Genomic DNA, 24,297 nt, shown 5'->3' on the forward strand with positions numbered 1-24,297 from the left:
ATTCAGTCATCCATTGTTCCATCACATTTAGTACTTCTGTTGCCATAGGAGTAACTTTGGAGAGAGAGGTAATGAATGGGATAATGATCGTGAAGTCATCTGCGTAACTAAAAAAATTTATCCCTAGTTGGGACAATCGCGCACCTAGTGATGACATGTAAACATTGAAAAGCAATGGGGACCCCTGTGGAACGCCAGATGGATTACTCCAAGTGTCGGAGAGATTGTAGTTAAAGCGTACTTGATAGGTGCGGGACGTAAGGAAACCTCAGAACCAGTCTAACACCTCGCCTCTGATACCAATTGCATCTAAGCATTGTAACAAGTTTCCCATGGTTCACTAAGTCAAAGGCGGAGCTCATATCAAATTGCATAATCAGGGCATTAAGGCCTCTACTACATAAGGAACGTAAATTATCCAAGATGGCCGCGATTACTGTCTCAGTGCTGAATAGAGGTCTGGTTCACTCTTATATTCTTCATTAGCATTCATTTTTTTCTTATCTAATTGCTTCCTCCACTTTTGCACTTCATAATCTCACATCCTCAATTTGTCATTGTTATCTGTATGAATTGATATAGTTTACCTGTACCATTTCCAATTATTTGTGAAGAATTATAATAAACTCTGACAACAAGTACTTCATATCCACAGTTTTGCTTTTTGTTTTTGGCTTTCTGTGGATCTTGTTGGTGTTCCTTTGTTTGCTCAATGAAAGTGTAACAATTTCAGGCTTGGACCATTTCAGGCTCTGACCCCCATAATTGGTGTGCTTTGTGTCTAGGTCCTGAACATCAGGACTTTGTGAACTCTGTGTTTGCAAAAGAGGTCACTAAAAGACAAATCTAGTATCATAAACTTTTCGGTTTGGCATCATTTTCGGGCATAACAAGAGATTCGGCACCCACCACTGAACTTGTACTGCATTGATATCAACTGCATTGGTATCAACACTGCATGCACCAATGCTACATAGAAAATAGTGAATATCAGGCTCACTTCAAGGACAAGACTCGACATCGTCTTCATCCATGCCTCATGCATCGGAGAGCACTTCACATAAGAAAACTAAGAAGCACAAACATTTCTCCCCTTCAAGGGTCAATTTTTGTTTGTTTGTCCCCTTCTAGGTTTGTCATGGTGTCTTCTCAGATGTCCACCTCCTCAACGCACAGTAAGTGTTGATACACCATGTATTGCTCTCCATCGTTGCAGATCATGTCTCCTCCCCAGGCATATCTCAACATTGAGGTCTCCCACTCCCAGATAACGAGCACCACAGACTGCTTCCACACCAGTGTGTCTTCCGGTGCAGACAGTGACTCTCAAGGAAGAGATTCAGGCTATGCTCATATAAGAGCTTTCAGAGCTCCTGCAGATGCAGTATTCACAGACTTTAAGGTGACATGCTGCCTCTGACCATCCCAGAGGATATGTCGAGGCATAGATTGAGTATGAGGTCATGTATCCCTACTCAGTGTCGAGCATTGGTGTCAGCAAAGACCCACTCCATGCATACATCAGAAGAGGAGTTAATTCCTGGGTCAGAGTATTGCTCCGTGTTTTGACACTCCTCAACGCCCAGTTGATGCTTCTCTTGATGCACATTTCCTGTTTCACCTAGGAGAGAATATTTTGAGGAGTTTGATTCAGATATCTCCAGCCACTCAAATAAAGATCTGCCAGACTTGTCAGCAGGTGAATCCTATGGCATACTTTCTGATCCTTCTCCACCAGAAAGTATACCCTGTACTGGCTTTGAAAGGGAAATGTGTCAAGTTGTGCCATTAAAATGACGACAGAGGAAGAACCACCCTCTGAACTTCTTGAACTCCTTGTCTATGAATCACTTCCAAAGACTATATGAAAGATACCATTTCTAAGAACTGGGAGATCCTTCTGTCAGTTCAGGCAACTCCTAAAACATTTAGCAGTAAGCCGACTAATCTGCTGAACAGGGCTTTAAACTAGAAACGATTAGGCAGGTTGATCAAAGCCCCCAGGTGAGTATAAGCCGTCAAGTAAGTAAATCACTGAATGCCTCTACACCAAGCATGCCAAACTCAAAGGCTGACACGGGCCAAATAAACAAGGTTTAAGTTTGTGGGCCACAAAAAAGCAAAAACATCATTTTTCATAGAAACTTAGGTTTATTTTGAAAAGTACAGTATATAAAAAAAAAAGTGCAACAATAAAATTAATGTCTTCCTCGTTGCTCTGAAATGTATCTTGTTGAAATGGCTAGAGGATGACGCTCCGGATTACTCCCTTTGGCGCTGTCGGATGATTACTTTATTGATGTGGGAGAGGAGAGATGTGCTGGACTTTTCCTCTCTCCCTGGCCGCATCTTTCAATGCACTTGGGAACCATTTTGGACTACCATGACTCCTTTGGCTCGCAGCCGTTTGCTTAACTGTTGAATCCCTGTCTTTTTTGTCCCATTATGTTGCAATTGGTATGCCTGTTTCCTTTTATGTTTTTTCTTCACAATTGTTGTACTTGGAAGGAGGACCCTGGGAGGGGAGTGATTGGGGGAGTCTGTTTGGGGGTGGGGTGGGGTTGTTTGTGGTGGAAGGCTTGTGTGGGGACTATGTTCTGTAATCTAAAATGTTGAGCTTGTCTGTACCCAGTTTTGTTTCTCTGTTTGGTGCTTTGCTGAGCTCAATAAAATATATTTGAACATAAAATCAATGTCTTCCTGACACTTAGCATTTCTTCTCTGCTACTATTTTACTTATTTTGGGGGAAATCTTGTCCGCAGTGATTATTTTTAAGACTAACCCAAGGTGAATGTCGGTAATTCTGGATCTCATAGGAGACTTATTTCCTTTCATAAGTGTAAATAACTGCTCGCACCGATAAGTACTTCCAAAGGGAAATAATTTCATATGCAAATTTTCGAGTATTTTCAAACCTGGCTGGCAAATATTTGTAAAATTCAAGCAAGCCAACTTCACTGTATTTTGTCTTCAAATCTGAATCGCATTGGATCTCAATTACTTCCATTTGCATATGATTAGATACTGATTCTATATTTATCGAGAAAATTGAAGAAAACAAAGAAATCTTGTCTTCCAAAGATTTAAAATCTGCAAATCTTGTTTCAAATTCAGTTCTAAGTCTTAAAATGTTTTCTGCGTATTTTTGATGCAATGCAATTTCACCTAAACTTGATTTGTTTATGTTGCATGTCGGAAAATGTGTTAATTCTTCATTTTTCAACTGCTTTTCCCTAAGAACTAGCTTACTTTGGAATGCTTTAACTTGATCACACGTGTTTGTAATGATCTGACCTTTTCTCTGCAGTTTTAAAGTTAAATAGTTTTAAGTGTTTTGTTATATCAACAATGAAGGATAAATCTTGTAACCATACTGGATCAGAAAACCACCTTGTGTCTTGATTTTTAGTTATTAAAAACTGACATATTTCTTCTTTCATGTCACAGAATTATTTTAAGGACCTTTGAGCAGGATAGCCAACGTATCTTGGTAAAGTAGGACAAACTGGAATATTTGATTTCTAATTCATTTAAGAAAGCAGAGAATTGTTGCTGATTTAAGCCTCAAAATCTTATGAAATTAATCATTTTTTGACAAATGTCAACACATTTTTCATGTTTATTACCTTTGTGCATAATACTTCTTCTTGTACAAGCTGTCGGGATGCTGAACGGATGGGATCTTGTATCTCTATTAGCTTCAAGTGCTACCTGCCTGGGAACTTCCTGTCTTGCTAAAGTTTGTTCCAGAGTGTGGCGCAGTGGTTGGATCTACAGCCTCAGCACCCTGGGGTTATGGGTTCAAACCCCGCGCTGCTCCTTGTGACCCTGGGCAAGTCACTTAATCCTCCATAGCCCCAGGTACGTTAGATAGATTATGAGCCCACCGGGACAGATAGGGAAAATGCTTGAGTACCTGATTGTAAAAACCGCTTAGATAACCTCGATAGGCGGTATATAAAATCCTAATAAACTTGAAACTTCACTGCTTGAGTTCACAGTTCATTCTGCTCGTGATTTGTTTTCACTTTCTAGTCTTATTTTGATTTTTTTCATGGGTTTGCCCATGTGCTGAGGATCAACTCCGTGCGAGTGATCCTTCGGGAGATCGCAGACATGTTAACATTTGTCTGCTTCTGGAGAGTGCTCTGTAAGCCTGAAACTGCAGTAAGCCCTCTGGACAGCCTGCAGTTTGAATCGGGTCTCCAGGTTCGGGAACCATCTCTCCCCTGGTTCGTTCGCAAAGGGTTCTGTGCAGGCTGCTGCGGTTCTGAGGAAGTACGCCGGGATCGGAACCGCGCCACATGTCTTCCCTGATTTCCCTGAATATATATTTCCCTAAATATATCTTGTCCCTTTGTAGTGTTACGCATCGGTACTAGTTCCAATAATTCCTCAAAAATGTTGAAATTCATGTTGCAAGCACGAAGAAACACAGCTAATTGAGCAATGCCCTCAATGTCCATACTCTCATCAAAGACAATATACAAAGCTTCGAAACTAGATGATTTTGCTTTGATCTGATCACAAATTGCCAGCCAAATCAGACAAGGAGGTTGTTTGAAAAACCTTCACACTTTCAGGACAAACAATTTCTACAGCTTTAATTATACAATAGACATTCCTTGCTGAAATTACCTTCAGTAAAAGGTTTCAAGTGTTTAGCTATTAACTCCAACAAAGCATAGCTTACATGCACCACCGCATCACTTTCTTGTGATACTTTAGTAAACATAAACTGTTGTTTTTTCAGTCCCAACTTGAGCTCTTTCAACTTTTCTTGTCTCATTAATCCTTCATAATTGTCATATTTTGATTTATGCTGTTCATAATGCCGTTTAATGTTATATAACTTTGGCACACTAATAACATTATTACATATCAAGCAAATTAGTTTACTTTTACTTCACAGCAAAAATACTCCAATTCCCACTTTTCTTGGAAATTTTGGTGTTCTTCAGCAATTTTTCATTTAGTTTTACTACCACTTGATTTTGATGAAGACATACTAAATACAAAAAGCTGAAATAAATGAGTAATCGTTAACACAGAAAATAAACATTTCAATAAAAATCAATATCTTTTCTTAAATATTAACTTACAAGACACAGAATAATTTAACAAATTAATAAGTGTAACATAAATAAACCTATACTCGTATTTTAATTGTACTCTAGCAGAAGTTGACAAGATCTTTGGAAAATTTATAAATCTCAAATTGTTAATTCGACCATTATTCTCCTGAGCTTCCAGCTTCCTCCTGAGTATTATATTATCTTTAACCAGCAAATCTTGATTTTGTTTTAAAGATATTAGCTCCTTACTTGTATTTTGTGACTGTTTTTAATTGAGATATATCCTGATTTAACACATTTATTTCTTCTTTTTGTTCTTTTAATTCCTTGTCCAAACTTTTTATTTGAGGATTTAAAGAATTCCCTAAATTCACTATCAAGTCCCATAATGCTTCAACTGTAACTTTAGGGGGTTTTGTAGGTGAAAAAAGTTGTAATGGTGTAGTATCTAAATGTTCTGAAGTTAGCTTTACCTCAGTGAAGTCTTGTATTCCCCCAACCTCTGTTGTCCCGGTCGCAAGTCCTTGCAGAGAGAGCATGTCACTCTGCGTTGTTATATTCGGCGAACCCTCCATGCTAGCCTCTGGGAGCAAAGAAGCTACCTCCTCGGGTGCATTCTGGTCCCGTGGAGAGCTAGCTGTTTGCGGCGTCGGTTGAAGGGGTGGCGTCCTGACGTCGGGGCTAAGAGTGACATCGAGCCCAGGGGATCTCACCACCGCGCTACTCTCCGGCGGCGGCCCTAGCGAGCTGGCACCCGACTCTTCTTGCTCCTGTTGTAGGCGTCGGAGAAAATCATCAATAGTGACCGCTGGGGTTAAGGGTCGCCGGGAGGCTCCTCCGACGTTCCTTCCCCGTCTTTTCGGCATAGTTACAGGAAACTTTCGACGGCGTCCTCACTGCAACAGATATGCAGCGGCCATCTTGGATCTGGAATGATGCGTTATGACTAGAGGTGTGAACTTGTCTCGGGTACCAAAGGCCTCTGTATCATAGTACTTAATAAGAATAAGCAATTGGTTATACTTGTAAGCTGTATTGTTGTTTTTGACTGACTTAGGTGACTGCTTGGCACCGATGAATTGCGATAGAAATTTTGTGACTCTAGTTATGACTTATTGGATTACATTGGCTGGGCCGCAAAGATGTTTGTTGTGGGCCGTGAATTTGACATACTTGCTCTAAACAGATAAGAAAAGGAGGCAATGTCTGGAAAGCAGTATATACTAATACTCAAAATATGGGAAACAAGATTCTAAATCTAGAAGCTGTGATGGAAGAAGATGAGTTGGATATAGTGGCAATCATGGAGACCCAAAACTGGGATGTAGTTATACCAGGCTATAATCTATTCAGGAAAGACAGGGTAGGAAGAAAAGAATGGACAGTAGCGTTAAATGTTAAAAATCATATTAAAGCCACACAATTGCAGGATCAGGGCAAGGAAGAGGCACTCTGGATCAATTTTGAAAGAAGGAATGATAAATATATTTACGTTGGTGTGATATACAGGCCTCCTTCACAGACGAAAGTGGACAGAGATTTAATAGTAGACATTCAGAATATATCTAAAAAAGGGGAAGTTTTACTAATAGGTGATTTTAATATGCTGGATGTTCATTGGGGTATCCCTAAAGTGGGGGTCTTCTAGAACTAGGGAGATCCTGAATTCTCTACAAGGAGAACTGTTCCAGCAGTTGGTAATGAAACCTACACGGGATGGAGTCATACTGGACTTAGTGCTTACAAACGGGGAAAGTGTTTCTGATATTACAATGGGTGATCTAAAAGAAAACAAACTGTGAAGAAACACAGTATTCTTGACTTTCCTTTATTGTTTCAAGATATCTTCGAACAATGGTAAAGTAAATCCACACCACACATATAAAAACTACAGTGGGTGATCTGACAACCAGTGATCACTGCATGGTACGGTTTAATATTAAGATGGGTATAGAGAGGGCTCATTCAAAAGGAAAGGTTCTAGACTTTTAAAAAAACTAACTTTGTTCAGATGGAGGTTTACGTCAAGGAATTGTCTGGATGGGAACGTCTGAAGGAGTAGAAATACAGTGGGCAAAACTGAAAGGAGTTATTGTAAGAACGACAAATCTTTTTGTAAGGCAAATCAGTAAAAGTAAGAGGAAAAGAAGGCTGCTTTGGTTTTATGAAGATTGCTAACAATTAGACCTTACTTTGAATTTTCTGCTTTTAAGCTACTGGTTCAATCACTTTTACTGACTCCTTGACTACTGTAATATTGTTTACTTATCAGTCACTAAGAAAGAGTTATCAAGACTATCATTAATTCAAAATACAGCAGTTAGACTGATTTACGGACTGAAAAAATATGATCTTGTAACGCCGTTTTATTATGACTTTCATTGGCTGCCTATGGAGGCTCGGATTTTGTTCAAGCTGGGCTGTTTTTGTTATAAGGTTCTTTAAGGCTCAGCCTCAATTTACCTAATTGAAAGCTTTTTTATAGCTACACATAAAATAGTAGAAAAACACATACTTTGTTCAATTTCCCTCCCGTAAAAGGTTGTAAAAGTAAAAAAATCATGTCCTAGCATTCCAGGCAGCTTTTCATGAAAAGGAATTTCATTCATTGCTGCTTTCCGCTGATTCTTACAAACATTTCAGGAAGAAGTTGAAAACTTATTTTTTCCTTAAATATTTGACTAATTAATCCATTCTTTCTTTATAATATGTTATAATTAATAATTTTTTGTAAACCACATGGAACTTTTAGTAATGCGGTTAACAAGAACAATGTAATGTAATGAGAGGGGACATGATCTGGTATAAAGGGAGAAAGGGGGAGGAAGGAGAGTGTTGGGACATGGGAGGAGTGCGATTTTGGGGTAAAGATTGGAAGGCAGGGAGGGCGGCACGAACTCGGGACACAGAAGGAAGGGAGGGTGCATGAACTTGACACAGAAGGGAGGGAGGAAGGGGGTACTAACTTGGGATATAGGAGGGAGGAAATAGAAAGAGAGAATTGTTTGGCATGAGTATGTGAGTGAGGCACATGGGGAATGGAAGAAAGAGGAAAATTGAGCATAGAAAGAGGAGTGAGGTAGAGATGCATGAGGAATAGAAGGATGAGAGGGAGAAATGTTGGATATGGTGGTGGAGAGGGGACAGGGACAGATTGAAGGGGGTGCAAGGGGGAGGAATGTTGGACATAGTGATGGAGGGAGAGATGTGGCATTGTGCTGGAGAGGGTTGATAGAAGGAGAAATGGGCATGGGGCTGGTGGGCAGTGGTGAAAAATACTGCACATGATCTGGGGGATGAGAGATGGAGAAATGATGGATCTGGCAGTAGAGGAGGTAGGAGAGATGCCTGGATCTCTCAAGACAGATGGACAGTGAGAGAGGGAGACAAGTTGCTAATAGGGGTGGAGGAGAGAGGAAGAGAATTTAGACTCATGGAAGGACAGAGAAAGATGTTGGTTGGGGAAGGGAATGAGGTCCGGAGGAGAGAAAGCGTGCAAAATGCAAAAAGAAAGAAATATTGGATGCACAGTCAGAAGGAAGTGCAACCAGAGACTCATGAAATTACCAGACAACAAAGGTAGGAAAAATGATTTTATTTTCAGTTTAGTGTCAGTTTTGAGAGTTTATCTGCTGTCTATATTTTGCACTTCATTTATCTATTTTTCTATAGTTGTTAGTGAGGTGACATTGCATATTTTAAAGCCATATGCCTTGACCTCTTTGGGACCCCCCCCCCAAAAAATAATAATAATAATAATAAATTATAATTAACATTTTCTCTGCATACAGTGTGATTTGTGTTTTTTTTTTATTTTGTGGTTACCATTATGTACCATTTTGTGGCTACCATTATGTACCATTTATCTGCCGTCATTTACTATGTTACTATGTAAGATTATATTGTGTGTATATGAAAAATGGATGGAAGAAATTGCATTACAATTAGTACTGTTAATATTGGGTTCAGGTCTGGATTGGAGCTTGGGCGGGGGTACTCAGTTTATATTTGTTATACTTAGGGGGTACTTGGCTTGAAGAAGTTGAGAAACACTGATCTAATGGGCCTCTTTTCTTGCTTCCCTTACCCCATTCTATCCTCCCTGACTGTAAAAAAAATATCTCTGTTGTCTGCAAGTACCCCGGCTCCTTTTTCAAGCTTCCTAGACTCCACTTTCCTCCCCCCCCTTCCCCTCCAACTCTGGCTTTATCATCTTCAAACATGCAGCACTGTGTCCTACATGATATATCCTAGGATGCACCAGGTGAGGCCAATTTACCATATAAGGAATGCAGGAGTAAGTGGGCCTGTCTCCTGCCTTATGGTATAGGAGGGGTCTGGGGGGCTTGAAAAAGGGGGTAGAGGATTAAGGGATGCAACTAGACACCAGAGAGGTTTCTTTTGTAGTTGGGGCAGGCAGGTCAAGATGGAGGAGGGCCCACTAGACTACCAGGGATTTTGCTGTGTTGATTTTGGGAGCAGTGGTGATTGGGGGGTCACTAGAGTAGGTGCAAAAATCTTTACGATGTTTGTAGTTTTCTTTTTGAAAAAAATTCTGTGTCAGTCTGTCATTGCCTGAGCCAATCACCACTAGGCACTGATAGGAAAGGTGACATTTAGCTATGAGCTGTAGATTAGTGCCACAATTTTAATGAGGCAGTAATTTGCATGCTCATTGATTATAACATGCTATGATATATTTACTGTATGTGGTAATTTTGTGGTACAGCACAGGCTCTATTGTGAAGCTTACTTTATGAGCTTCAAAGCCAGGTTATACTAAGAGGAATTTGGCCTCCCCTTCTTTCTCACCCTCCCCCACACACCTGTCTCCAAGGTAAAGCACATAAGACCACTAGATTACATAAGCTATTGTGACATTGTTGATATTTATTCTGAAATAGAGAACTCAAAAATTAAAATTATTGATGCAGTGCAGTCTTATGTGCTTTTTACTACATTGAGTGAAAAGTGGTAGTAATCTTTATGGGTGACATTTTATACTGCACTAAGCCTTATAATAGGACTTTGTAGTTGTATGTTCAGTATATATGTGGTGTATATCCATCTGTGACAAATGTTTTATAATTTGCAGGAAGACTTGTTGACCAAAACTTGAATAAATTGGGAAAGGATGAAATGCTCCAGATGATTCGACATGGTGCTACACATGTATTTGCTTCAAAAGAAAGTGAAATTACAGATGAGGACATAAATGGCATCTTGGAACGTGGTGAAAAAAAAGTATGGCTGATGTAAATAATTCCAGCACACAGTGATATTAAATGATATCTTATTTTCTTTATTTTTATTTTTATTATTTTTAATATACCGACCATCAACAAGTATCTAGCCGGTTTACAATGCTAGGATAAAATAAATAATTAAAATAATACTTATAAAAGGGGGAGAAGTGCACATTAAAGACATTTTACAAATACAAACATGAAAGTGGGGGTTGAAGGAGAAAAGGGGGGTAGAGTTACATTGTTAGTGGAAAGAAAAAAAAAATTTTAGGTTGAAGAGAAAAGAGAATGAAAAGGATGAAACATTAGGAATTGGGTCGCTTCTTAAAAGTGGTTGGGGACTTAATGATGGGAAATTTAGGAGCTGTGGAAAGCATCTAGAAATAAGAACGTTTTTAGTTTAGTCTTGAATTTATCAAAGAGATTTTTGTGGTGGAGTTGGGATGGCAAAGCATTCCATAAAGTTGGGGCGACTATGGAGAAATTGATTTTCCTGGTGAAATAAAATTCTTTAAGATAGGGAACAGATAATAGGTTCTGATCTGCTGATCTAAGAGTCCAAGACGGACAGAAAGGGATGAGGAGTTTGTCCAAGAATGGTGGAAGACGCAAGAGTTTGATTTTAAAGACTAGCATAAGTGTCCAGACCTGTACAGCTTCACTGATGGGTAATAGCTCATCATGACCAGCAGGTGAAGACTGAGACAAAATCTTTTGGCTGTAGTAGAAATAGCTATGCTTCCCTATCTTACCTTAGTCTGCTCTCAATCTCCAGCAGGTGTGGTAAGCTGTTGCCAGTCTTCCCTCTTTAGTGTTAGGGCTGTTGGAATATGTGTAGTGGCCTTGTCCCCATCTGCTGGACTGAGCTTGGGGGACCTTGTTTGGGGGTCCGTCCGACCTCAGGAGTGTTACACTTGACGGGTCATGAGCTGAGTCCTTTCCCCCCTTTACCACCTCCCCAAAATTTTGTAGAGGTGCCTCAGCCGTAAGCCTTGCCACCGATACTGGCAAGGCATATGGCTTAGAGAGCCAGTGGAGTCTGTTCTGAAAAAAAAATCCTGAGGCACTGCCAGTCTGAAAAGATCCTTCAATACTTTCTTATTGCTTTTTTATTGTTAACTGGCACTTTTCTTACATCTAGGTCGTGTATTGTGCAATGAGCACTTTTAAAAGGAAAAAGTGCTTATTGTTCTCCAGATGCGAGGTAACTTCAGCTGGCCTTTGGCGGTGTGCTGGCTGCCGCGAAGGGGAATCCTCGTTTGCCTCGGGTACTGGCGAGTAGGGTTCCCCTTTGCGAGTATCTTGCGCGCCGGTAGCTGACAGTGGGGAAGCCCGAGATTTCCTCACGGCCCACACAGATTTCTTCAACCACTGACGGTCATGGAAATAAGGTTTCCTTTACTGCTGATGCTGCTGGGAATTCTCTTACTGCTGCTGCCGGCTTGCCTGTTTTAGCAGCTGGGATAGTTCAGGCTTCTCAGTTGCTACAGGCCTTGAAGGGGTCTTTTTTGGCAGGATCCACTCCATTTTTGGCGGGAAGCACCTTCATCTTGTCTGCAGCCTCAGGTGACCTTCCCCCCTGTATTGGAGAGACAGGGGCAGATTTCTGCTGGGTTCTCTGCTTTGGCAGTGTGTCCCTTTGGGCCGCCAGGGTTTTATTCCCTCTGATTATGTTTTTGCCTTGTGCAAGGCTTATTTTCAAGTGGCCGGGGGTCCTGCTTCTGCGTCCGGGGAGGGGGGAAGGGTTTTCCTCTGTATCCTCTCCGGTTCGGCCCCCCTCACCTCCAGTCTCCTCCTCTTTCGACCAAGCGGCCGCGGGTGTCTTGGGATGAAGGTTTGGTCTATGAGGAGCAGTTTTCATTGGATGAGGACCTGAACCCTTTAGGAGATCTCCAGGATCCTCTTGGGGGGTAGGGGTGGGGGACAGATGCCGGTAGTGGCGGCTTTGTGGTTCTGTCTGCTAGTGAGGATTCGCCCGTGGTATGCATTTTTCAGTGGGATGAGCTCCAAGACCTGATTCTTCAGGTCTCCTCTGTGTTGTGCTTCGAGGAAGATGTGAAGGAGCTTCAGCGTGTGGTGCACCCTCTTCGGGGGATCCACTCTGCATCCTGCTCTTTTCCTATGCATCAAGATATTCGGGATATTGTCTTGGCGCAGTGAAAAAGGCCAGAGACACCTTTTCATTTTACGAGCTCTATGGGTCGCCTGTATCCCATCCCAGAAGGGGATAGGGATACCTTGAAGTCACCAGTGGTGGACGCGGTGGTTTCAGCCATTGCAAAGCGGCATACGGTATCCGTTGAGGGCGGCTCAGCCTTACGAGACTCTGAGGAGTGTAGGTTAGAGGCCCTTCTTAAGCAGACATTTGATGTCTCTACCTCAGGGGGGGGGGGTTCCAGGTGGCGATATGTGGTAGTCTGGTGGCTTGGGCTGTTTTTCGATGGGCCGAGCATGTCCTTGACCGTGAATCTGATGACTGGTCTTGGTGGATCAGGCAGTAGCTAAAATTGAGATGGCTGCCTCTTATCTCTCTGATGCCCTGTATGACTTTCTCTCCAGAGTTTGTCCTTTTGCTGCTGCTTCGCCAAGCCAGGCCTGGCGTGTACAAGCGCTGGGCTCACAAGACTTCGCTGAAGTCTTCTGTCAGGCCCAAACCTTTAACCTTGACCTCGCTCAAGCCTTCCTCGATGGGGAAGTCATCATCCTCGGGGAAGTCAGCTAAATCCTCTCCGGAGGGGCCATTATCCTCAGTGTCTCCATCATGTAAGCTACCCAAGCTAACCCTTCAGGAGTCTCAGGCCATTTCATCAGCGGCCCTGGTGGATGCTTCGAGACTTCAAGAATGCGTATCTCAAAATTGAGACAACACTCTTCCTCGAGGTCATCTTCCTCGGAGTCCATAGCTACACCAATTGTACCAGCTCCAGTGGTCTCGGTGCCGGCTTTTCAGAATGGAAGCTATTCTGCATCAGGAGTTTGGTAACATGCTTGCCAAATTGACTCCTACCTCGACCGTGCTTCCTGCAGTCCAGGCTGAGCACTCAGCAGTATTACAAGGAGTCGAGTCCTTAAGAATGCCTCGAGCCCAACCTGACCACTCTATTCAAGGAGTCAAGTCCTTGAGAGTGCTTCGAGATCACTCTGCGCACACTGTACAAGGAGTTGAGTCCTTGAGAGTACTTCGAGATACATCTGCACAAGGAGCTAAGTCTTTATCAGTGTCTCGACTTCGATTTTCAACCTCCAGTCCTACCTCTACACATAAGGCACAGGGCGAGGACTCCTCAACATTCCTCATTGAGGCTGGATTCAACTCGATCACGGGCCTGTGATTCAAGGAATAGTTCCTCTTCACATCATTTGTCGAGACATTCATCGAGGCCTGTCTTCTTCTCGAGACAGACCTCGCTTATTGAAGCATCGAGACTCTTTGAGACCATCAACTCATTTATCAAGGAAACCTATTATGAAGCCTCAGCATTCTCGCCAGTTGAGTTCTTCTCTACGAGGTTTTCTTCACGAAAATGTTATACTTCTTTGACTCATTCCGGAAGTGAGCGTTCATCTGCATCTTTGCTTATGGATTCAGATCTTTGGTATCAATACTCCAGAGAGACTTCACCGTCTTTCTGTGCTGTAAAAGGTACCTTGAGGGGCTCTCATACACCTTTTCCTCAACAATGCCATCCCTCTTCAGATCCGGTGTCCTTTACGAAGTTTCTATGCCAAATGAGTAAAGATCTCAACATTTCTTTGGAGACTGATTCAAAATACTCTAAGGAGTATTTGGAAGAACTGGGTATGTCTAATCCTCCTAGGGATTCTTTAAAATTACCCATGAATAGTATTCTTTCTCAAACTTTCAAAAAGAATCTTGATACACCATACTCCATTCCTGCTGTGCCAGCAAAGCTGGAATCTCGATATAAAATGGTTCACTGTAAGGGATTTGAGAAGTCTCAACTATCACATCAATCTCTTCTCGTGGAATCTTCTTTGAAAAGAACCAATCCTTCCAAAGTTTATGCCACCGTCCCTCCTGGCCGAGAGGGACGAACCATGGACAAGTTTGGCCATTGGCTGTATCAAAATTCGATGATGACAAATCAAATTTTAAACTATAACTTTGTCTTCACATCTTATCTGAATGCCTTGCCTACTTTCTTCAAGTATCTACCTCAACATCAGCTCCCAGAGTTTCAACACATGCATCGCATTCTGGGTCAACTTTGCATGCATATGGTTCAGGCTTCATATGATGCATTTGAAATGTCCTCCAGAGTCACTGTGTTCTCGGTGGCCATGCACCATCTAGCCTGGCTCTGCACCGTAGATATGGATCCAAATCTGCAAGATCAACTGGCCTACATCCCATGTCAGGGGAATGAGATGTTTGATGACTCTATTGAGGCAGCAACAAATCGCTTGTCTGAGCATGAAAAATCGTTTGCCTCCATAGTTAGACCGAAGCCTTCGACTGCTAAGAGTTATAGGCCTCCTCCATCTTATCAGAGGCGTAATCCTCAGAAGTCAGCACCTTATTCAAGGCTGCCTCCTAAGAAATAACAGCAACAGCGGCAGCGTAAACCTCATACTCCTAAGTCCACTCAGCCTTTCTGACCATCTAACACAGAGCATAACCTCAGTCATTCTGCCTCTTCCTCTCCTCTTCCCATTGGAGGTCATCGCCATCATTTTTATCAACGATGGGAACTCATTACATCCGACCTCTGGGTCCTCACAATCATCAAGGACGATTACTGTCTTCACTTTTTTCAGGTTCCACCAGATCTTCCCCCAAGAGAGTATCCTTCCAATCCGTCGCAGACCACCCTTCATCTTCAGAAGCTCAAGCTCTGCTTCGTCTTCATGCCATCGAGAAGTTCCTCTGGAACAGCAGAGCACAGGGTTTTACTCCCATTACTTCCTTGTCCCGAAGAAGTCAGGGGATCTCGGACCTATATTGGATCTCAGAGCTCTCAACAAATTTCTTGTCAAAGAAAAATTTTGAATGCTGTCTCTAGCATCCTTGTATCCCCTTCTGAATCACAACGATTGGTTATGCTCTCTGGATTTCAAAGAGGCTTACACTCATATTCCCATTCATCCAAACTCTGGCAAGTTTCTCAGATTTCGGGTGGGAAATCATCATTTTCAGTACAGAGTGCTGCCTTTCGGCCTGGCATCATCGCCCAGAGTTTTCACCAAGTGCCTAGTAGTGGTGGCAGCAGCTCTGCACAGCTATGGTCTCCAGGTTTTCCCGTACCTGGACGATTGGCTTATCAAAGATTCAACATATCAGGGGATTATTGTAGCGACCCAACAGACTATTTGGTTCCTCCAACATTTGGGGTTCAAAATAAACTTTCCAAAATCCCAGCTACAGCCCTCTCAAAACCTACAGTTCATTGGAGCTGTACTGGACACTGTACAACTCGGAGCATTCCTTCCTCAACAGCGTCAGGATACTCTCATACAGATTTGTCTCAAGGTGTCATCCCTCACTTCACTTTCAGCGAGACACATGATGGTTCTCCTAGGTCACATGGACTACAGTTCACATGATTCCTTTTGCCAGACTTCACCTCAGAATTCCTCAGTGGATCCTGGCATCTCGGACGCAGGCTTCCAATCCACTCTCTCAGCACATTATGGTCACTCCTTCATTGAAACAGTCTCTCCACTGGTGGATGCTCTCATCCAATCTCTCCAGAAGTTTACTGTTTCAAACGCCCCCTCATCAGAAGGTCCTTGCAATAGATTCCTCGACCTACGCTAGGGGGGCTCATCTCAATGGTCTCCATACTCAAGAGCATTGGTCCAACACAGATTGTCAGTCACATAAATCTGTTGGAACTCAGAGCGATTTTCAATGCTCTCAAAGTTTTTCAACATCTTCATGATCAAGTAGTCCTCATTCGTACAGATAATCAAGTCGCCGTGTATTATGTTAACAAGCAGGGAGGAACAGGATCTTTCCCCCTTTGCAAGGAAGCTCAGAAGGTTTGGAATTGGGAAATTCTTAACAACACTTTTCTGAAAGCGGTCTACATTCAAGGAGAGAAAAACTTTCTGGCGGACAAATTGAGTCGTCTTCTACAACCTCACGAATGGGCACTCAATTCGTCGCTTCTCCATCACTTTTTTTTCCCAGTGGGGAACCCCTCAAATAGATTTCTTTGCGTCTCCCCACAATAGCAAGCTGCCTCAGTTTTGCTCCAAGATCTACTGTCCTGACCGCCTGGAGGCAGATACTTTTCTTCTGGAATGGATGAACAAATTCCTGTGTACGTTTCCTCCATTCCCTCTAATTCTCAAGACACTCGTCAAACTCAAATTCGAACATGCTACCATGATTCTGATAGCTCCTCGGTGGCCCAGACAACCTTGGTTCTCCCTTCTACTTCAACTCAGCAGCAGGGAGCCACTACTTCTACCAGTTTTTCCGTCTCTGCTTACACAGAATCAGGGTTCTCTACTTCATCCCAACCTGCATTCTCTACACCTGACAGCTTGGTGGTGACAGGTCAAAAACGCGCAAGACAATCGCGCGCAGACAAAATCGCGCAGACAAATAAGCACTAAGACAATTGCACGCAAGACAATGCAGCGCACCGACAACTCAGCGCAAGACAATTGAGTGCAAGACAATTGAGCGCAGCGACAACTCAGCGCAAGACAACTCAGCGCAAGACAACTGAGCGCGCCACTAGAGGCCGCTTGCCCATATCGGAGGACACGCGCACGTACAGCACATGAACACGTCATCACGTCGACGTGTGTTCAGTATGATTCCCTTGACTCTTTGCGTTTTCAACATAAATCACGTGAATGCATTTTCGTTACCATGGTTACGTTATCTCATGATATATATTCTCCGAACAGCATTTAAATACAAGTCACGTGAATGCATTTTCGTTACTATGGTTACGTTTCCACATTATATATGTCCTCCTTCCTTTCCCGCCTTCCTTTCGCTGCCTGACCGTGTCCGTTATAGGTAAAGATCTGGTTTTGCTGGTACTTGATCTATAACGAATATTTATCTTGCGCGGATTTTTCTCGCCTCTGGTGAGAGCGAACGTCCACATTTCTTCATTTACAGGTATGTTTATATTTCCGCTTCACGCGCAAGAAAAGGGAGGGTATGATCATAAAACTCCGCAAGAAAAGGGAGGGTATGATCATAAAACTCAGCGCAATTGATTATGAAGTTTATATAGGGTATGTTGATATTTACATTTTCAGTTCTTGTCTTGCGCGCAATTGTCTATGAACCAGTTTATATAGGGTATGTTGATATTTACATTTTCAGTTCTTGTCTTGCGCGCAATTGTCTATGAACCAGTTTATATAGGGTATGTTGATATTTACATTTTCAGTTCTCACGCGCGCGCCGACCGTGTTTGTAAATGTCGCTGCCTTTGCAAGGGATACCATTATACTTAAACCTTAACTTTTTCCCTAAAACGCCCCACAACGGCAGCGTGATGTCCCCCTTGCGCTCAGTTGTCTTGCGCTCAGTTGTCTTGCGCTCAGTTGCTCGCGCTCAGTTGTCCTGCGCTCAGTTGTCTTGCGCTCAGTTGCTCGCGCTCAGTTGTCTTGCGCTCAGTTGCCCATGCTCAGTTGTCTTGCGCTCAGTTGTCTTGCGCTCAGTTGCTCGCGCTCAGTTGTCTTGCGCTCAGTTGTCTTGTGCTCAGTTGTCTTGCGCTCAGTTGTCTTGCGCTCAGTTGTCTTGCGCTCAGTTGTCTTGCGCTCAGTTGTCTTGCGCTCAGTTGTCTTGCGCTCAGTTGCCCTGCGCTCAGTTGCTCGCGCTCAGTTGTCTTGCGCTCAGTTGCTCATGCTCAGTTGTCTTGCGCTCAGTTGTCTCGCTCGTGCACATTTGTGAAAATAATTTGCGCTCAATTGTCTTGCGCTCATTTGTCTTGCGCTCACTTGTCTTCACGCTCAGTTGTCTTGCGCTCACTTGTCTTGCGCTCACTTGTCTCGCGCTCGGTTGTCTTGCGCGAAATTGTCTTGCGCGAAATTGTCTATGAACCTACCATAACAGTTGTTATCCAGGGACAGCAGGCAGATATTCTCACAACCCACCCACCTCCCTTGGTTGGCTTCTTAGCTAGCTATTTGAACTAAGGAGATGTGCGCCCTACGTCGGGCGAGAAGGCAAACTTTCTAAAAGTTCTTTAAGCAAGTCTGCTTGTGAAGCTGTCCGCATCGGGGCTCCGTGGTTGACGTCACCCATATGTGAGAATATCTGCCTGCTGTCCCTGGATAACACCTGTTACGGTAAGTAACTGTGCTGTTTCTGAGCTCCATTTGTGTTTGTGTTAGTTACACACAGCAGGGTGGTCTTGTTGGTACACTTGTATTATTAGTTCATGCTAACTATTCTTTTTCATGAGTTACAGAGCAGAAAAGAAATGTGCTATTTTTTTGGGGAACTTCCCCATGCTGCCCCTGCTGTTGCTTTGGTTCAAACTGAAGAGGGCTCTATATTCCACTGGTAAAAGAGGAGGAGCTGAAAGATGGGATTGACATCCTTCTGCAACAGTTTGCAACCAGAGGATATTCACCTGGAGTACAGACTTCTATGTGTATTAACAGAAAGAAGATTATCCAGGTAAGAACCTAATCATCCATTCCTCAGAAACTAGGAATAAGATGTCTGGATTTTGCTCTCATTGCAATCCAGTATTGCATGGGCATCTTAATGTAAGTGAATGAAAACTTGCAGTCTTATTTGTTCATTGAGAGAGTGCTTCCCTCCAATAAGCCATTTTTATTAATCTTGCCCTTTTTGTTGTACATATCCTTACCATTGAATTCCAAAGACCCCTTGGTACTTAAATTGTTTTGTTTTGTTTTCTAGACTGCAGAAATGAATGAAAAGCTTTCAAAGATGGGTGAAAGTTCACTTAGAAATTTCACAATGGATACAGAGTCCAGTGTATATAACTTTGAAGGTGAAGATTATAGGGAGAAACAAAAGGTAAATGACCTCACTCAACCAGTTTGAATACTATAGTAATCTGAAATTCAGTGTATAATATTTTTATTGTGTAGCCTTGTATATGTCTAAATAGGCCATTTTCAGCTTATCCTGTATTGTTTGCCTCTTTGGGACAAAAAAATATTACTCAGCTAGTACTATTGAAGGAGATAAGGGATTTCTGGCTGCTAGGCTATCTTTACTTCCTCTCTTCTGTAAGCCTTTTGTTTCTCAACCTTCTTCTCACTACTTTTATCATCAGTGCTCATCTCTGCCTCCTTCCTTCTTTGGCTAGGATAGTGTTTTTCAACCTTCTCTTAGAAGTGTGCTTAGCCAGTCAGGTTTTCAGAATCACCACCGAATATGCATGAGACAAAATTGTGTATAGCGAAGACAGATTATATTTAGATCTGTCCCTTGCATGTTCATCATGATGATCCTGAAAATGACTGTTAAGGTGTGGTTCCGGGAGAGGGTTGAGAAGCACTAGTGTCTGATTCATCCTCATAAAGCAGTTTTGGAATGGGTCCTGTTAAGTGGAGTCTATCTTGTATTTCTGACCAAAAATAAATGCTATTAAATCTGTATTGAAGTTAGCTTTATTTCAGAGAACAGACAGTGGTGTGTGCAATTGTCTTTAAGAGGAAAATGTGATTAATAGGAGAAAATATGAATTTCCATCACTATACGAGATGTTATGCTATACTGTAGGGTAATCTAGCTCATTCCGTCAGCATGTGCAGAAGGTGCCATTCAAATTCTTTCAGCCCCTTCTCTATTCTCATGCTTTCTGCTTGCCATCTCCAGTTCTTCCTTTTGCAGGCCAGCTGGAAGGTGTTAATCTGATGTGCTCTGCCTAACTTTTATTCCAGACAAGAGTGTTATCTCCCCATGGCTGCGAGCCATATGTAGAAGGAATGCATTCTGGATCTTTTCTGTGTCCCTCCTACTTCACTGGGAGCTCTACTGCCGCCTGCAGTTTTTCTCTTTTGCATGTGAGCCACAGGGAGTATTGCTGTTCTGCCCTATCTCTTTTCTTATTTTATTCAGTATTTTTTCTCCATTTTCTGTTTTCAGTACTCGGAGCTTTTACCTTCAGCTCTGCCTGTGTAGAGAAGAAGCAGACTATGGTCTGCAGCTGACAGGCCAATCTCTTGTGGTACTTGTTGGCCAGCTTGCACTAGTATTGACTAAGTTTTACTTACTTATAATTTAAAATTTAAACATAGACTCTCATTAGATATAGAATCTAGTACTTAGATATTGTTATATATATTGTTATATATATATTAGGCACTATGTTGTATGCCTTTTTATTGTTAGATGCTGTGCATCTTTTTTCCAGGCCTCAATGCTGGTTATATTCATTACGAGTTTTAGCCATATAAATGCCTAACAAAAATTTTAGCTAGATTAGGTTATATCGATTATTGGATTACTCAGGTAGTCGCCCATTTATAGCATATCTCAAATTTTAGTGATGGATTCAACTCTATGGATATTATATTTACTACTCATCTCTAATTTTAACTTAACTTGTTCAATTGTTGTTTCCCTTTCCACTGGATCACTGTCTAGGCAACAATATCTGCCTGGGTCAGAGAATTCCAGTGGTTGTTGGAAATAGGAAAAATCATCGTGGAAAGGTAAATGTCAGCAGAAATCAGAATGTTCTTAGATCTATCAATCTTTCTGTTAGGGAATTGAATCAGTTCATGGAATCTCTCACACCAGTACCAGTACTTTATTGTAATGCTAGGTCAGTGTGCAATAAGCAACAGGTATTAAGGACTTATTTTTAGACACCGATCCTGGTTTAATGTTTATTATAGAAACCTAGATTGATCAGAGGGATACTTTTACCCAAAAATGAGCTTTGTCCTCAAGGCTTTCATAGTATTCTTAATTTTAGAAGAGATAAGCGGGGTGGAAGATTGGGAATAATTTTTAGGTCATTTTTTACTTTATCCCAGGACAAGCAGGCAGGTATTCTCACTAGTGGGTGACGTCATCCAACGGAGCCCTGATGCGGACATCTCACAAGCATACTTGCTTGTAGAAACTCTTAGAAGTTTCGAGTTGCCCACCGCGCATGCGTGAGTGCCTTCCCGCCCGATGCACCGGGCGCGTCTCCTCAGTTCTTTCTCTTCTGCGGAGCTGAGAAGTCTGTCTTCGACTTTCTGCGCAAAGTTCCTTCACTTGTGCCTTCTGTGCACGCGGTTTTGAGGTTTTTTTGGGCTCATTATCGTTGGCTCACGTTGCGTTTTCTTGTTTTCAAAAAAAAAAAAATTTTCTTTCGATTGTTCGACCGGGCAGGCCGCGGCTTCGATCTTGCGGCAGAGCTTTTTTGGCCTATGTCCTGGCCTGTTACCGGTTTTAAAAAGTGTGTCAAGTGCCAGCGCGCGATTTCGTTGACGGACCCTCATCGACGCTGTCTTCAGTGTCTCGGGCCTCAACATCTTCCGAAATCATGCCGGCCTTGCTCCACACTTACAACACGTGCTTTTAAGCGTCGCTGCATTTTGTGGGAGTCGCTGTTCAGCATGGAGGCGTCGCCAGAGCTGCCCGCATCGCAGAGCGCCACGCCTTCGACTTCCGCTTCAGCTTCTTCGGCCTCGAGTCTGCTCAAGCCTGCCTCGTTCATGTCGGCTTTGACTCCGATGCCTGCTGCGGTGCCTTCCGCTGTCTCCTCAGAATCATGGTGGCCCGGTCGGACTTTTACCAGAGTCTTTTGAAAGAGAGGAAATGGAGGAAACGCATACAGAAAGAGATTCCCCCCGTCCAGAAGAAAAGCATCTGCCTCGAGATGATGAGGAGTGTAGATCCTGGAGCAGAACTGAGGCAGTTTGAAGTTGTGGGGAGCTTCATAGAGGTCTATCTGAGGCATTCCCCACAGGGAGAAGATGTGATGAAGGGGCGTGGAATGGAGAGTCCATTCGTGAGGCTGGAGAAGATGACTCAAGTTGTCCGCCAAGGCATTGTCTGCCCCCTGAATGTAGACAGCCTTGAGGAAGGTGTTGTGGCGAATCGCCCAATCCCAAACTTTCAGAGCTTCCTGACAGAGGGAGGCCAACCCCGTGCCGCCCTGCTTGTTGACATAATACATGGCGACCTGATTGTCCGTGCAAATGAGGACCACCATGTCGTGGAGCAGATGCTGAAAAGCAGTGAGAGCACTGAAAATTGCCCTGAGTTCCAGGAGATTGATATGGCACAGACAATCCGCACTCATCCAATAGCCCTGGGTGCGGAGACCGTCCAGATGAGCCCCCCAAGCATAGTTTGAGGAGTCGGTCGTGAGGACTTTCTGATGGGGAGGCATGTAAAACAGCAAACCTCTGGAAAGATTGGAAGAGAGCATCCACCAGCGAAACGACTGTAGCAGAGCAGGAGTGACCCGAATGTGTCAAGTCAGAGGGTCGGAGATCTGCGACCATTGAGACACCAGGGTCCACTGAGGAATCCGCAGGTGAAGTCTGGCAAAAGGAGTCACGTGAACCGTAGAGGCCATGTGGCCCAGGAGCACCATCATGTGTCTCGCCGAGATGGATGGGCGAGAGGAGACCGAGTGACAAAGATGAAGAAGAGCCGCCAGGCGTTGAGGAGGAAGGAGCGCTCTGAGCTGAATAGTATCCAGAACAGCTCCGATGAAGGGAAGAGTCTGCGAAGATTGTAGATGGGATTTGGGAAAGTTGATCTCAAATCCCAGACTCTGCAGAAACTAGATCATCTTCTGAGTGGCCTGGACGACACCCTGAGACGTGAAATCCTTGATTAGCCAGTCATCAAGGTAGGGGAACACCTGCAGACCATGGTTCCTGAGTGCTGCGGCCACACCACCAGGCACTTGGTGAAGACTCTGGGTGACGAAGTCAGGCCGAAAGGGAGCACTCGGTATTGAAGATGAAGATGTCACACCTGAAATCTGAGGTATTGACGGGAGGCCGGATGGATGGGAATATGAGTGTAGGCCTCCTTTAGATCCAGAGAGCATAACCAGTCGTTCTGCTCGAGGAGGGGATAGAGAGAAGACAGGGTCAACATGATGAGTCCTTGGAGGCGGCGACCAAGCGTTTGTCGGAACACGAGCACTCTATTGCCTCATTGGTCCGTCCCAAACCCCGAGCTCCGCCGCAGAAGCCGTTTAGACCTCCTCCGCGGCGGTACCCGCAGAAGTCGACGCCGGCCTTGTCCAGGCCTCCGCCCCGACGTCCCCAGCAGCAGGGCAGGGCGTCCCAACCAAAGCCTCAGGCGCAAGGAGCGTCTAAACCCGCTCCGTCTTTTTGACGTGATGTGCGGTTGGGGGCGGGCCCCCTCCGCACTGTCGAAGGACCCCCTTCCTATCGGGGGCCGATTGCAGGCCTTTCTCTCAGCATGGGCCGAGATCACGTCGGACGCTTGGGTGCTCCGGATTATCTCCGAGGGCTACTCGCTGAATTTCTTTCCGATGTTTGATCCGAGTACCTTTTGTTTTAAGGGCTTGGCTCTTGAAAGGGAACGCCTAGGTAAGAAAGGTTATTCGGGTAAAGGGATCTCCACTCTCTTGGGGTCCTGAAGACTTTCCACTTCTTGGACTTATGTGTGTGCCTGGCTTATCTATGAGGAGTGGTGTGCTGCGCGTGGAGTGATTTCCATTTGTGCCTCTTTGCCTCACATCTTAGAGTTCTTGTAGGATAGCCTGGATAGGGGCCTGGCCTGGTCTCTCCGGGTTCAGCTTGCGGCTTTGTCTGCTTTTTATGGGTTGCTGCAGGGTAATAGAAACATAGAAACATAGAAATAGACGGCAGATAAGGGCCCACGGCCCATCTAGTCTGCCCACCTTAATGTCCCTCCCCTACCTTTGCCCTGTGAAGAGATCCCATGTGCCGATCCCATTTGGCCTTAAAATCAGGCACGCTGCTGGCCTCAATCACTTGTAGTGGAAGACTATTCCAGCGATCAACCACTCTTTCAGTGAAAAAGAATTTCCTGGTGTCACCTCGTAGT

The 24,297-nt window shown here is 43.6% G+C and overlaps 1 protein-coding gene across 4 annotated transcripts in view; it reads left to right on the forward strand.

Moving 5' to 3' along the window:
• SMARCA5 (SWI/SNF related, matrix associated, actin dependent regulator of chromatin, subfamily a, member 5) overlaps positions 1-24,297 on the forward strand; it is a 436,858-nt gene that overhangs the window by 240,558 nt on the left and 172,003 nt on the right. For all 4 annotated transcript variants that reach the window (XM_033939984.1, XM_033939968.1, XM_033939959.1 and 1 more), the window contains 2 exons: positions 10,172-10,320; positions 19,192-19,311. In XM_033939984.1, the coding sequence (XP_033795875.1) occupies positions 10,172-10,320; positions 19,192-19,311 (269 nt within the window). The remainder of the gene's footprint in view (positions 1-10,171; positions 10,321-19,191; positions 19,312-24,297) is intronic.

Source organism: Geotrypetes seraphini, chromosome 1 (genome assembly GCF_902459505.1).
Source record: "Geotrypetes seraphini chromosome 1, aGeoSer1.1, whole genome shotgun sequence".
In the NCBI taxonomy this organism is placed as follows: Eukaryota; Metazoa; Chordata; class Amphibia; order Gymnophiona; family Dermophiidae; genus Geotrypetes; species Geotrypetes seraphini.